We start from the raw sequence: 14,309 nt of genomic DNA on the forward strand, positions 1-14,309 counted from the left end.
TGAAGGAAAATATACCCTCTGCAGACGATGAGATAGTTCATTTATTGATAGTAAAGTTGTTTAAAAAATATTTCAGGTAGTTACAATATGAAATTAATTTACAATGTTTATTCAGCACACACTATCAAAACAGATCTGCGGTAGATGAATGGTTTTAAAAACTCAAGTAAAAATAAATAAAAGTAGAGGTTTGAATATCGGAACAGAAAACTAAATGCAAATGACTACGAAATTAAAATGAATAACATTATTTTGTTGTATAAACAGCTGACGGACGCCTTAGACAAGGGATGTACAGAAATAAAACCAAAAGAACACAGGGTTACAATACCCTAAAGAGGACATGTGAACATTGGTTATTTCTTTGTTGAATCATAAATCTAAATTGGGAAAATAGATGAATAATAAATGTTGGTACAGGTTCAACAAATAGATGAATATGTAAAGACATGTTAACACTCTTTCAGTGATTATTTAACAAAATAATCACTTTTTATTGAGTAGCATATTACTTTTGGGCTATTTCACACTATATAGTACAAATTAATTTATCAGTTATGTCAGTGTAATAAAGCTTTCACTCTCTCTAATGTGTTTTTTACATATGCTTCCTGCATAGACACATTAAGATTCAAGAAACCGTAATGACCATAATCACAAGAATGCGATTCTAAGCTTTAAAATGCTTCTACTGCTTTTTTCATGCTCTTAAAAACGAGAAGATACAATAACTTGTGTTACTACCACGTCATGGTGTAGAAAACCTCCCAGCCTGCAGGCGGAGATGTACACGGAAACGAGTACAAACTGAAAAGGAAGACACACGTCACTCGCATGCGCTGTTTAAGTCTACGTCAGCTTAGTTTTTTCTTCTAGCCGTGTCGAAGATACGTGGCCGCAACTGCTCTGTGCTCTGAGAAAGAACGGGACGGAAACAGGTAAAACAACAATTTTATCAGTTTTTTTGTATTTTATTTATTAGAATCATAATAGACGAAAAGGTCTGAGGTGCTTTGGCGAAACATGTTTAACTTTAAACGATGCTTAGTCGAGGTTAGCTTGTACTCATACGGTATTAGTAATAAGAAACAGATTTGTTAAACGCCTTTGTATCACGTTTTTAATGTTAAGTCACCACATATTTTGTATAAAGTTGTCATAACGTTCGTGTTTGTTGCAATAGAAGTAAACGGATACAATTATGAAGTGACTGAAAGCTGAAACGTCAGCGCTCAAGGAAATGTAAGCGACAATGATGATCTGTGATTTCTCCTTGCAGCGCAACCATGGATCAGGTGATGCAGTTTGTTGAGCCCAGTCGGCAGTTCGTCAAGGACTCCATAAGACTCGTAAAGAGGTGCACAAAACCAGACCGAAAAGGTATCTCTCCCCTCTCTTATCCTTTTCGTTTGAAATAATGAAGCCTGAGCTGTTTCGTTAACTTACCCCGGCTTCAAAAGCAAGTTCCAATTTCATTTTTGTTTGTATGTTTATTTTGCAATGTGGGTGTTTGTTCTTCAGAATTTCAGAAGATTGCCATGGCCACAGCAATTGGGTTCGCCATTATGGGCTTCATTGGTTTCTTTGTCAAGCTCATCCATATCCCCATCAACAACATCATTGTGTAAGTAAAAAAAAAAAAAAAAAAAAAAAAAAACACTTTAAATACTACTGAATATGATGAAGAGTTGGACTTATTTCATTGTATTTTTGTAATGTGAAACAAGTCAGTCAAACAGAAAAGATGAAGACTGATTTATGTTTTGATGATTAAACTTATTAAAGATTGCAAACAGCAAAACATATAATAATGCCTTTTGGCATATCAACATTTTGCGCCATTTCAGAGTTTTATTGTATGTAATTCAGTGGAAGTTTTTTTTTTTTTTAATGGAAACAACACATGTAAGTAAACCTTATGAATTAGGCCTTAATCACAACCCACAGTTGTATATTTTTGTGCCTAATTACTTCAATATTGCCACGTCAGATACATTCTCTGATTTACTTTCAAAAACATGCAGCCCACCTGCTTCCAAGACCAAACATCAGCAATGCAGTTATATTTGCTTAATATAAAGTAAATGAATAAAATAAAACGTGGCTAACAAGGTGATTGCAAATGTTAAAACATATTTTGTTTTGCAAGTAAAATTGAATTTGTATGTCTTAATTCTTGCTATAAATCCCTAGAAATAAGTAAAACATAAGCATTACCTTAATATTGAAATATTGGAAAACTGCTATTTTGTGATATATGCACTTCATAAATGTAGTTATGATGCAACATTTATTCTTTAACTCTTTACTGGTGTTCTTAATTTTACAATTATACTTACCAAAAAACATGTTCTTTTGCAACATTTTTTCTATCTTGTAAAATAGGGCTGCATAAAGAAATGAGTTTGACTTTTAAGTTTTGATTAATGCTAACATTTCTTTTTGTTTTTCCTTCCAGTGGTGGTTAAATCTCGATCAAGCCAAATCTATCTGGACAGACCTTGGTGCAAAGTGTTATTAGTTGTGATGGCAAAGTGAATGGACATTTTTACATTCTGTGCTCAACATTTATATTTTGTTGTGTAAATAAAACAAATTAAACACACATGCTGATTACTTTTTAATAAATTGGGAAATTTGTCACTTTATTGTGAAAACAGTTTTTAATTTTGGAATTGAGTGCAATAATACAGTTATGACAAGCCCAAGTCTAAAACATGACATAAGGCACTTTTCACATTCCTATGTGGGGCAAAAAAAAGGAGAGAAGTTGAAGGCACATGGTGTGGGATACAGTTCAATGTGCTCTTATGGACATGATCTACAGTCAAAATTAGCAAATGACTTTAAATCATGATCTTTCAAAGTGTGACGAAATCCACTCCTTAACAAGTGGTTTTTGTTCTACCTTTAAAAACAAAAGGTAGTTTCTTCGAGGTAGTTTCTGTTATTTCTCATTAATGCGGATGCCCATGCTCCAAAGCAGAGGCTGGTCTGTTGTCACAGTCACAGGCTTCCTGGGGCTCCCTGTTGCTGTGGGTTCATAGGTGTTGGAGGTGCTCACAAGCTTCCCAAACTGCAGGATCTGGTTATCTGGACAGACAAGACATGAAAAGTTACCTACTAAAAGATGCCAACCAAGCTGTGTTGTTTAGGGGAAATATGTTCAGTGTAGAAACCTGCAAGCCTAATCTGTAAAATTCTAAAGCAAAACACTTTCTAATTAGTGAAGTCTTAAATAAGACAAGTTGACCACAATAGTGAGGAACCAATCTGGACATTTTGTTACACGTCCTACATGCAAACAAATCATAGGATTTACTGTAAAGGCTTCAAAAAGTCCAGTTCAAAATGTGCAAGTGATTCTGACTTATTTTAGATACATTTTCAACTCGTCAATAAAACTTTTTTTTTTGTCATATTGGAAACAATTTTTTATGCCATAAGCTTCACCGATTAAAACAAAATGGAGTTGAATTGATTTCACTTCCAGCATCATCAAACTAAACACACAATTATTAGTTTTAGCGAAATATTTTTTAAAGTTTAATATACCCCATGCGAATAGTTGAAGGACACTGGCAATAGAAAAATAAATGTCATTGCTGACCTCTAGTGGCCAAAGTTCATACATAAAATTATAAGGGAAAAATCTGTCAACTGCAATTAGTTTATTTTTTATCATAGTAGATTATTGGAATTTAGCATTGAATTAAAAAAAATTGTGACGATGTTTAAAACTTAATACTTTTTTCTGTTAAATTAATGTATGGAATAAAACACTTAAGCATATTTCTCTAGTTTCTTCCGTACTAAACTTCTGGACTTTCTTGAGTGTGTTGTCATTCCGCTTCATTCTTAACTATATAAATATCAAAGTTTAAATATAAAGCATTTCTGCAGGGAGCAGAAAAAAATCAAACAACAACAACAAAAAAGAAAAACAGGAACAAAAGAGTATAAGTACTCAAGGAAGAAGAAAGAGACACAACCCAAGGAAGAGTGCAAGAAGGTTAGACATTAATGCCAGAAGGAAGAAAGGACAGGAAGAACAAAAAAAAGGGTAGAAACGAGTAAAGGCAGGGAAAGGAAAGAAAGGGCACAAGGAAGCAAATGAGGGAATGACAACGAAGAAAGAAAAAAGCTCCAAAGAAGAATATTATGAGAACGAAGGATATGTAAAACAGAAGAGAGAAATCACAGAAAGAATGAAGAACAATGGAGGAAAGTAGTTAAGATGACAGAAGAAAGTCAAGACACAAGATGAGAAAAGAGCATGTGGAAGGATAAAAGGATGAACGAATGAGGAGGGGCGATTGCAAGGACGTAAGAACGAGAAGGGGAAGAGAAGGAAAGGAGAATGCAGGAAGGATGCAAAGAAGGAATGAACGGCCACATTTTGATTACAGCACAGGAAAATAAGTCTGGAAGAATATATATTTTGCCACATGTATCCGGACTTGGAATTCACTAAAATAAAATTACATACTTTTTCACACTGCGTAGAATACCTTCTTTCCTTATCTGCTTATAAAAAAGTACAGTAGCTTTAGCATTTTAAATCCACAATATACTCAACCAGCAAGTAATTATAAGGCCATAACGGTTTGTTAAACTCACCTCTAAGAAATTGGAGAGCAAATAGTGCTCAACACAAGCAATTGAGCTGTACTAAATCTGGAAAAATAGTGTGTTTTATGAAAATAATTGGCCAAATTAGAGCACTGTATTTATCATTAAAGGAGGAGAATAAGAATAATCCTAGCAGTAAAATAGCCAGACTTTTAACGCTCAGCTGTGATAACTTCATAGAAGGTTTAATAAATAAAATCCATTGAAAATAATAATAAAAAAAATGTAAGGAAATAATCTATAATCTCACTAAATCAGGACAATTTTGTTTCATTTAGTCAGGAAATAATAATTGGTCTCGTAAGCAACAAATACATCTCTGTGCTTCAACAGGCAGGAATGGCAAAAATATGAAATCGACCATCACCGTTTTTCAATTACCAAGTAAGTTTATTTATGCAGCATTAGCTCCGAACAAGCAGCGCTGACAAGCTCCTTGAGAATGGAGCTGCTGAATCGTGTCTAATATGAAAAGGGCAAACTCACCAAGAACATTTACTGTGGGCTTCTCTGTTATGTCTGCATCTTTATCTGTCACAATGTCTTTAGCATGAGTAGCAAGTTAAATATCAAATCAATGAATGACTGCACAGTTCAGCAATTGTGCAAATATCTTCTTTAAAAGTGTTGCATGACATCACTGAAGCTTTGTGGATTTTATTTAAGGAGCCGATCGCACACACACACTATATATACATACATTTAATCTCCAATTTAATTTGTATTTCATATGTATCTGATCATCTGCTTTGGTTGTTTGGTGTCCAACTGCATTGAATGATTGATGGACTGATTACCACAAGCCACAGCAGGAACATAAGGTCCATCAAAGGTCAGGATGCAACTTGTCAATTATCGCTTCCCTATTTAAAGCTCACCTTAAGTTTGGAAACAACAATGTTTTGCTGAAAATGCTGTCTTGATCAATGGTACCAACATACCAATCTGTATTCTGTCACAGATCTGTTGCTTGCACTTTCAAGAAAGCTTTAGGTAAGAATACGCACACCAAATAACTTGTGTTTTTAAAAAAATACTGCAAACACCTCAAAAACTCTTCTCTACATTGTCATAATGGAGTGTTTCCATATTTAATGTTAAGAAAAGAGATTGATTCAATATACTTTGGAATAATCTTGTAACATAGAAGAGTGTGGAAAAAAGCGAAGCTGTGAATACTTTCCGGATGCTTGGTATCTATCTCCATCAAAAATGTTGATTTGTTCATGGATAAAGAAAGTTCTGGAATAAATTGTGTTGTTCAAATGTTTTTACATCACTAAATACTCCCATTTCTTACATGCACTGTATATAATCAAAGTCCAGGTTTGTGAGTCATTCTCTTCATCCTTAAAAGATGAACTGACTAGAATGTCTATATTCCACTATTTAAGCTGTAAAAGTTGATTTGATTTCCTCACATGTTTAATATTCAATTGGTGCTTAAGTAATTTTTTATTTCTTTATTTTTTTTGGGGGGGGGGGGGGGGGGGGGGGTTAAGTGTACGAATGCAGTTCCAGCTCAATTAAATTAGGTTCAGTTTTTCTATACAGAGTCACAACAAATATTGTCTCTAGGCACTTTACAAGAAACACAGATCCAATTTATACAATATACAGAAATATGTGTTCAATTTAAGGATATTAAGAGATTAAAAGTCAACAGGTTGAATAAAAGGAAGTCCTGGTCATTTTTCACATAAAGCATACTGAGATGAAGGCAAATATTATATCAGTGAAATCCTTGTAATAAAGATTTCCAGGACAAATTATGAAGCAATTATTTTTTGAACAGTCCTGCTCTTTTCTTTTTCCCAGTGTTTAATGACTCCCTGCAGTACAACTACACAGCATATTGTACCACAAAAAAACAAAAGAAAAAAACCACTAACATTTAATTTCAATTGTGGAACAAGTGTAGAAACTTTTCCTAAAATGATCAAATTAACATTATATAGCATATCTATACCTATGCACACTTCCTATAATACTAAATATATATCAAATGCTGCATTAATACAGGATGGTGCAAATGCAACAACTTGTACTGCTTGATCACCATAAACAGAAAAAAAAAAAAAGTAAAAAAAAAAAAAAAAAAAAAATCTGTCTTATAAATATGCAGAAGCTGTTGTTGAAACAATATCACACAAAGGTAAAACTAAATGTAGAGGAACAAAGGCAGAAAGGAATGAAGCAAATCATTTGTCCACAGGCGGCTGCATGCACATCAAACGGGGACAAAGAAAAATCCCATTCCGCTTCAAAGACTCCCAAACAAGCAAGGTATTAGAGCAGCTTGACTCAGAATGAGGAGGATAATACATCTTTTGTGAAGTTAGGTTACTTAATAACTGAGTGAGCACAAAGGCACAATCACTTTGCCATTGGTGTAGGGGAATTACATCAGGCTGTGCTTGAACATCTTTCTTGGCAGGATAATGAATTTCCACTGTATTTTTACCAGCATGAGGTTGTCAAAGAGTTGGAGAAATGGAGACGTATGTGTGAGTGAGCTTGTTTGTGGCTCTCTTCAGATGGGTCAAAAGTTCTGGAGAGGGTAGGCGTAAAAAACAAGAGCTTCAATTCTCATTCAAATGGGAAAAAATAAAGTGTGCTACATCCAAACCTCCTTTCATGAACACTGTAGTGCTGAGCGGAAAAATGTATTTTTCAGCCAAATGTGGAACGTTCTTATTATTTATTTTTCTCACAGCTGGATTAAAGCCTTAAATATTCTGATATATAGATGGAAAGGGTGTATGCAAGTATATATATATATCTAACATAGGTCTGGAAAACCACTGGACAATGTGTTCAGATTACTGCAAAGACAACAGTCCACACATCAGGTTTACATGGGTAGTAATGGGACACGTAATTATCAAAACTCCCACCAGGGGCACCAGAGCACAACAATAGGGAATTCATGGGAGGCATTTATAACTGGATGGCAAATGTGATTTGTACAAACACAGCTGGTGTCTGTGAGCACTTCCATTAACAAATCTCCACACACACAAACACACGCACGCAGACACACACAGAGGCGTGCGTGCTAACTTTACAGATCACTAAAGGCTTTCAAATAGCTTCATTAGCAATCACCTCCTCAAAGCTGATAGCGATCAATAACTGCTCCCCCTCCCCACACCGAGGGGACCATGATGAGCGTCGCACCCCCTAGTGATAACAATGGAGATGTTTGCTGCCTGTAATTGCATTTCCAGCGCCACAGCCGAGAGGGCCCGTCAGCTGTAAGTGGGGCCGTATTTACACAACAAATTACCCAGGAGAGAGGGTGACTAAGGAGAGACTCTGCAGACATGCAGACACTCACGTTGTGGTGGACAGGTAAGGGGGGAAGGGGTGCCTCTGGCCTTTTCTGAAAGATAGAGAGGAATGCTGCTGCTCTATTTTTGAATCCTAATGGTGTTGTGTAAAGAGGCTTTTGGGGACCTGCTAAAGGTGGCAAAAAGATTTTGAAATGCCCAAACAGTGCAGTGCAACTGTTAATGTAAATGTGACTTTTCAAAGCCACTTTAAAGTGTAAAAAAAGTAGCAACCTAAGCACTATTTAAATTCCTTATTTCACTTAGCATCATATGTGAAAGAAATTTGGTTTTTATTTTTAAATTGTTTTACAATGAGTTTAGGCTGCAAAAAAATGTGTTGTTACTTTGAGTGGTTAGAAACTATCAAACATCTGTTAAATTAGATGTTTTTGAACAGCTTTTGTTATGGAGGGATGTATGCTGAAGGCAAGCACAAAATAATGTTTTGTGCCAACTAATTCCAGAGCTCTAAATGAGAGGATTTATAATACGTGACCACGCTGAAATCAGCTAAATTGGTGCAATTTTTAAGCAAACAAGTTAAAGCTACTTTTTTAGATGCGCAGTTTGTGAGCAAATCTCCAGTTTGTATGCAAGGAATAAATAAAGAGAAGGTATAATATTTTCCCCTGTGAACCTCTGAGCTGCTTGTGGTTTTGCAACATAAGATCAGATAATCATTTAAGTGCTGAGAAACAAGATGATTGAAGGGATCTGAACCGGACTGTATGTAGGACAGAATTTCAAACTTACGTTTATGGTAAGGTTTAGCGTTAAGAGTAGTTCAGATTTTCCTGAAGCTATTTATGTACCATTCTTCTCTGGGATAGTAATCCCAGAGAAGAGATTAGTAGCCCTTCTCTGAAGAAAAAATAAATAAATTGTAGCCTGGCTCTAATATTCAAAATGCAAATAAATAGAAGCTGTGAAACGGAAGATGGTAAGATGGCCAAAGAATACCTTTCCTCTTCAGGTATTTTCTATTTAAGCACTTTTTGCTATTATTGCAGCTCAAACTATATAGCAAACAATTTTTCTTTCTGTAAACACCCAGCCAGGCTGAGTGGACAATGTCCTGTGTTTCTCATTTGTTTAGAAGGAATAATTGCTATCATTAACCATTTCTGGCATCTTTTTTGTGGTTCCCAGAGAATCATGTCTGGGTCAGTTCTCCTTTGTTTAGCAGTGTCTCTATTTTGGACAGTCATTTCTCCCAGCAACCAACTGTCCTCTTTCTGTTTTTATTTCTGACAAAAAGTACTTTTGGCTCCATGTCTCTGTGTTCACCTTTTGTCTTTTTCCTGGGTGGAATTATAAGGAAGGCATTAAGTTGTTGATGGACTAGTGATTCTTTACTTAGCCATGTCTCTCCTCTAGATGGAGTCGGTGCTATTAACTTTCTTTTCATGTAAAGAGAGTAATTCCAGCTCAGTGCATTTTATTTAGCTTTGTCTCTACTCTCTGTCTTTAACAATCCACAGTCTGTATTCTGCTTCCATTATTTTGTTTTATTCGGCACTGATAAAGTTAGCTTGTTAATTTGATTGTTAATGGCATTTCTGCTGTCAGCTATCTGTTCTGCTCTTTTTCCTTTTCTCCCTGAAATGTAGACTTTGTTGCTTATTTGTCAAGCTATGTCTCTATATTGAATAGAACAATTTCTCTCATTAACTATGTGAACTCTGATTTTCTTATTTTGAAGAAAATACCCATGGCAAAGTGCTTCTGTTTTAAACTATGTCTCTCTTCTGGATTAACCTACTTTTCTTCTTTCCAATATAAAGCCCCCTCAGCTATGTGGTCTCATGTTAACCAATGTTACTCAGTTTGTCTTTCCCACACAAAGAACTACAATAAAAAATGTGTTTTTTGGAGGTGGGGAGTTGCCTGTATTGTTAATGTTTTTTCTTAAATTTATTCAAATTTGGACTGAATTAAATTTATGTCACTGGACATGAGCTGGACGTATTTGCCAAGGAAGACTGTTGTTATTAAGTTGTTGTAAGGAATTGAACCAAAATAAATTTGGAAAACAAATTTGAGAAAAGACAAATGAAACATAAGACAAATACAAATTCTGGAAAGACCTTCTTCTGCTACATAGGTCTTATAATAACCCAGCTTGCAAATGCAAATCATTTCACTTTTGAAATGATTTAGATCATTGTTGTGCTTCTGGATGATCAAGCAACATAGGAAGCAAATCTAAAATGAATGAAAATGCCTTTAAAAAACAGCTGATCACAAAGTGAAACAAATCATTTACATTCCCATTATATCTGAACATGTCCCTTTTTAATATGACTTGTCATGGAGACAAAACTCATTCCGTCAGGTAGAAGACCCCGCTGTTATTCTGAACGCAGCGCTATCAACAGTTATGCTGGATAATGGGAAAGTGAAAATGGTTTGCAATAAAACATGTGTATTCAGTAATAAGCCATTTGAATTACTAAAATGGAGAGAACACGTGATTGCATTTTATCATAAAGCAACCCTAAGGGTGAAGAAATCCTGTTTAGATTTATTTAGCTATTTTGCGTGAGGCAGAAATAATCAGTGCCGGCCCTCCACAAAAACAGAAAACCTATGAATCATAAGTATTTTTTGCTTTAATTATGTTTACATACCAATAGAAATATAAATCAGAAGGATTTTTAATATGAAAAACCCCCCAAAAAACATTGAGTTGTGTTTTATTCAAGAAATATAGAGCTGTATATCTCAATATATCAGCCTGTGGTTTCAAAGCGACTTTCTCATTTACTTTATCCACCTGACATTCTCCTTACATTTAAGGCCATTTATTGGCACAGACACGGGCCATGATGAGCACTCGCAGTGTTAGCACCATCTGCTGTGCGATGATAGCTGCTTCCATTAAATGCCGCCGGGTTTTAAAAGGGTGGGGTGACAAACCTTGTTCTGGCTTAAGTCGACCTTTAGATAAGAAAACTCATCTCTGCTGGCACTGCGGTGACAATCATGTGGAAGACAAGCTTCTAAACAGACATCAGAGTAAACAATCTATATTTTAATAGTAAATGTTGATTGTGAGGGATAATTCATTATCTATGTTTTTCTTGCTAAAAAGGTTGCTTGAATTAATTAAGATGATATGCAATTCCATCTTGTGTATGCCAATGATTGTGTGTGTCGACAGTTTATTGTAGCTATACATTTAGTCCAGGGTTTCTGCACTAGGTGTGTGTATTTATGTGGACTTGTCTGCTTCCTCGCAAGTCTGAACTCCGCTGGGGGTGCTAGTGGCAGTTCACATCAGGGTGCTCTTCATTTCCCCCATCTACCCTAGTGTGTGATGTGCAGTGTCAGAAATCTACGGATCCATAAATAAAACCATAAAACAGCAGTTTTCCCTCCTGCTGCCGCACTCTGCTGCTACAAAATATATATGCTTCCCCCCAACTCTAGCCCCTCCTCTAGGACCTTGGTGAGTGAGAGCGAAGGAGAAAAGAGAGGAAATGAGAGAAAAGACAGAGCATAAGAGGTGGAATGAAGAGAGTACAAGGGCAGTGAGATGAGTCGAGATTATGCAGGAAGGTGTAGAAGTGAAAGTGCAAAAAGTGCGGGGTAAGAAAAATGTAACACCAAAAGATAAAGAAGACTAGATAAACACCTTGTGACTGAATCTTGTGAAGAAAGACATGAAAACACAAGGCGAGAGTACAAGTAGAAAAACAAGGGGAAGAGGGGAAGAGATATGAAAAGAAAAGAAGAAGGTCAAAGAGCATGTTTGCATCCGGAGCAACAGAAGGAAAAGGAGAGATGCTTCAGTGGAGATGTCTGCCTCTGGCAGGGACACTGGGTTAGACCTCACAGACTGAACCAACTTTGTCAGACATATCTGTTCAAGTACGAGATAAAGTACACTGCTTTGCCCTCTTTTGAAGACAGTATTTTACAGTATTTAGGAAGCTTCCTGAATACTGATGTATCACATCAGGCCTAATCTACATGCCCAAAGGCAAATCCGACCTCATATTCTTCTGAAATCACATCAAAAATGTATCACCAAGAAATTTTACGTCCAAATACTCTGGGTTTGATTTTCCAATATAAGCACTGCATATTTACGGGGAGTTTGCAAACATTTCATATAAGCAAACTCCTTAAGCACCCTTTCGACTAAACTCCCAGGAGCTCATTGTCAATATTTGTTCTTTGTGTTTTCCATGTTTTCTCTTCTCCTATAGTCAACATGCCTGAGGGGGAAGGCTCTGTTATAAAAGTCAGATTCAGTTGCAGACAAAGAAGTGCATGGAGTGGAGAAGATGTTAGCAGATCTTGTTATCTCAAATGTAAACTCGTCCTTACCAGAGAGTATTAATTAGACTAATGAGGCTATAACTGATTCTGCATCTCTAAATTGTCAAAGCAATGCATATGTTTGCACCCGGCGAGTCCCGCTGTTCAGACAGCAACTAAAAATACAGAATATGTAATAAAATCCTTATTAACACCCTGTCTCATTTGCATTCCTATGTGTTTTTTGAAGGCTTATGTTTCATAAACACCACGTTCTCGTTAAGAGCAAGGCCAAGCTTTCGTTTGTAGCCCAAAGTTTACTTTTAATTTAAATTTCTCCATGACTTTGGCTCTCTGATAAAATTTGCAGTAGAAATCCATCTGGGTACGCGTGTTTAGTTTTGATCAGACTTGGCACCTGCCCGTGTTGCATCTGTGCATTTTCTGTATCATCAGTATTTGAACTTAGGAGTGTTTTGGGAAATGCCTGGTTCCTTTAATCATAGCACCTCTGTCGATGTGCATTTCAGATTCAGCGTTTAGGTTCAACATCCACATCTCTCAATCTTTTTATTTTACAAAAATGATGAAGGAATTCTATTATACAGTATTTAAACAATTTGTCAAATCCTAGGCAATAAGTCTGTCAGACTGTCATTCAAATCATGTGCCAGCACAATAATCATGTATTTGTTTACTCCTGAATTCTAACAAAGTTGCTGATTCAACTCAATTCTTTTGAATTTCAAGTCTCAGAACTTATTACAAAACTGATCTGCAGAAGAGGTCTGGCATTTATGAGCATTCTGATACAGTAGTTTTGAGCAACCGGTGAGGAGGAGTTCCATTATATTATCTGCATATCAAATTGTATGGAAACCTGAGCCTCCTCAGACATTCTCTCATCAGTCTCCTGACAGTTATTGTGTGCATGTCCAATTCATATGAGCGAGTACACAGACGGGTAATCTATCAGCATAGTGTTCCAAAAAAAAAGGGGGCTGACATGAAGGAAACACACAAAGGAGTAAAATGAAATGTGCACACGGACATGCACAGCCACGAATACCAAACTTAGAGAAATAAGAATTATATTCACACCCAGCCAAGAAGAGATAGTTATTGCATGACAGCTATTCAAATTTGTTGTTTATTGTGATCCCTTCTAAGCCAAAAACCTCATGACAAAGCAGGTTTAAAACACACAAAAAATAATACTCAAATGCCAAACCCAGGTTGTGTTGCTGCAGGATGAATGCTTTTTCAATATTAAGCTGTCAGATGGGAGAGGGCTGAGTCACATGGAATAACTAAAGAGGCTTTCCACACACAAGCAAAAACACACACACACCCACACGCACATGCACATAGCAAAGGATAATATTAAGTCAATCACAGATGAAAGCTCATCGTCTCACTGACCTTTGTAACCATAATCATCCCTATAAGGGCTTTGCTTTCAGCTTGCTGAAATGAAGTTTACTGCTGATTTAAAAGTCCTCCTAAATGCTCATTAAGAGGATCCAAGGTCAAAAGCCCTCGACCCTTTGTTAAACTTACGGAGATATAAGAGAAGGATGCAGAAGTGTTAAGCATACAATTTCATCTTCAAGTCAGGAAAAATCTGACTTTTTGCATACATATGAATATACAGATGCATGCCTTTGACTCTAACCAGGACTAGGCAGAAGGCCTTCAGCAAGACCATGATCAAGACTGATCTGATATTATGTGTTTATTCCTTTTATTCTATGCCCGGTGCCATCAGAACATGAACTGTTTGCGACCCTGAAGCTGTTGCAATGACTAACCGTTTATTTAGGATCTTGGAAATACATGAAAGTATTTCAAGTGATCTTATTCCACTGGTTTAGAGCTTTGAAAGTGTTTGAAATGACCCATCATAGACACACACTTACTTTTCTTGAGCACAGGTCTCAGGCCTAATTATCTGCTTACGGGGAGAAAGCTCTGGCTTTAAAAAAAATAAGTGGATTAAAAAATAGACTATTTTTAATGCCATTTTATAATAAGGGAGTCAGATTTTATGATAAAATAATTCTCTCTGGAGAATTA

General features: G+C 36.1%; 2 protein-coding genes across 4 annotated transcripts in view; one reads left to right on the top strand and one right to left on the bottom strand.

The window, feature by feature from the left end:
- The first annotated feature begins 820 nt into the window (after window positions 1–820).
- sec61g (SEC61 translocon subunit gamma) lies at window positions 821–2,605 on the top strand. Its single transcript, XM_055037737.1, has 4 exons — window positions 821–938; window positions 1,280–1,380; window positions 1,522–1,624; window positions 2,459–2,605. The coding sequence occupies exons 2-4, from the start codon at window positions 1,287–1,289 to the stop codon at window positions 2,466–2,468; spliced, it is 207 nt and encodes a 68-aa protein (XP_054893712.1). The 5' UTR covers window positions 821–938; window positions 1,280–1,286; the 3' UTR covers window positions 2,469–2,605.
- Window positions 2,606–2,613: 8 nt separating this feature from the next.
- tpk1 (thiamin pyrophosphokinase 1) overlaps window positions 2,614–14,309 on the bottom strand; it is a 67,721-nt gene continuing 56,025 nt past the window's right edge. For all 3 annotated transcript variants that reach the window (XM_055037735.1, XM_055037736.1, XM_055037734.1), the window contains one exon: window positions 2,614–3,093. In XM_055037735.1, coding sequence (XP_054893710.1) covers window positions 2,948–3,093 — 146 coding nt within the window. In that variant the 3' untranslated portion in view covers window positions 2,614–2,947. The remainder of the gene's footprint in view (window positions 3,094–14,309) is intronic.

Source organism: Poeciliopsis prolifica, unplaced genomic scaffold (genome assembly GCF_027474105.1).
Source record: "Poeciliopsis prolifica strain line A6 unplaced genomic scaffold, Auburn_PproV2 SCAFFOLD012, whole genome shotgun sequence".
NCBI classification, from domain to species: Eukaryota; Metazoa; Chordata; class Actinopteri; order Cyprinodontiformes; family Poeciliidae; genus Poeciliopsis; species Poeciliopsis prolifica.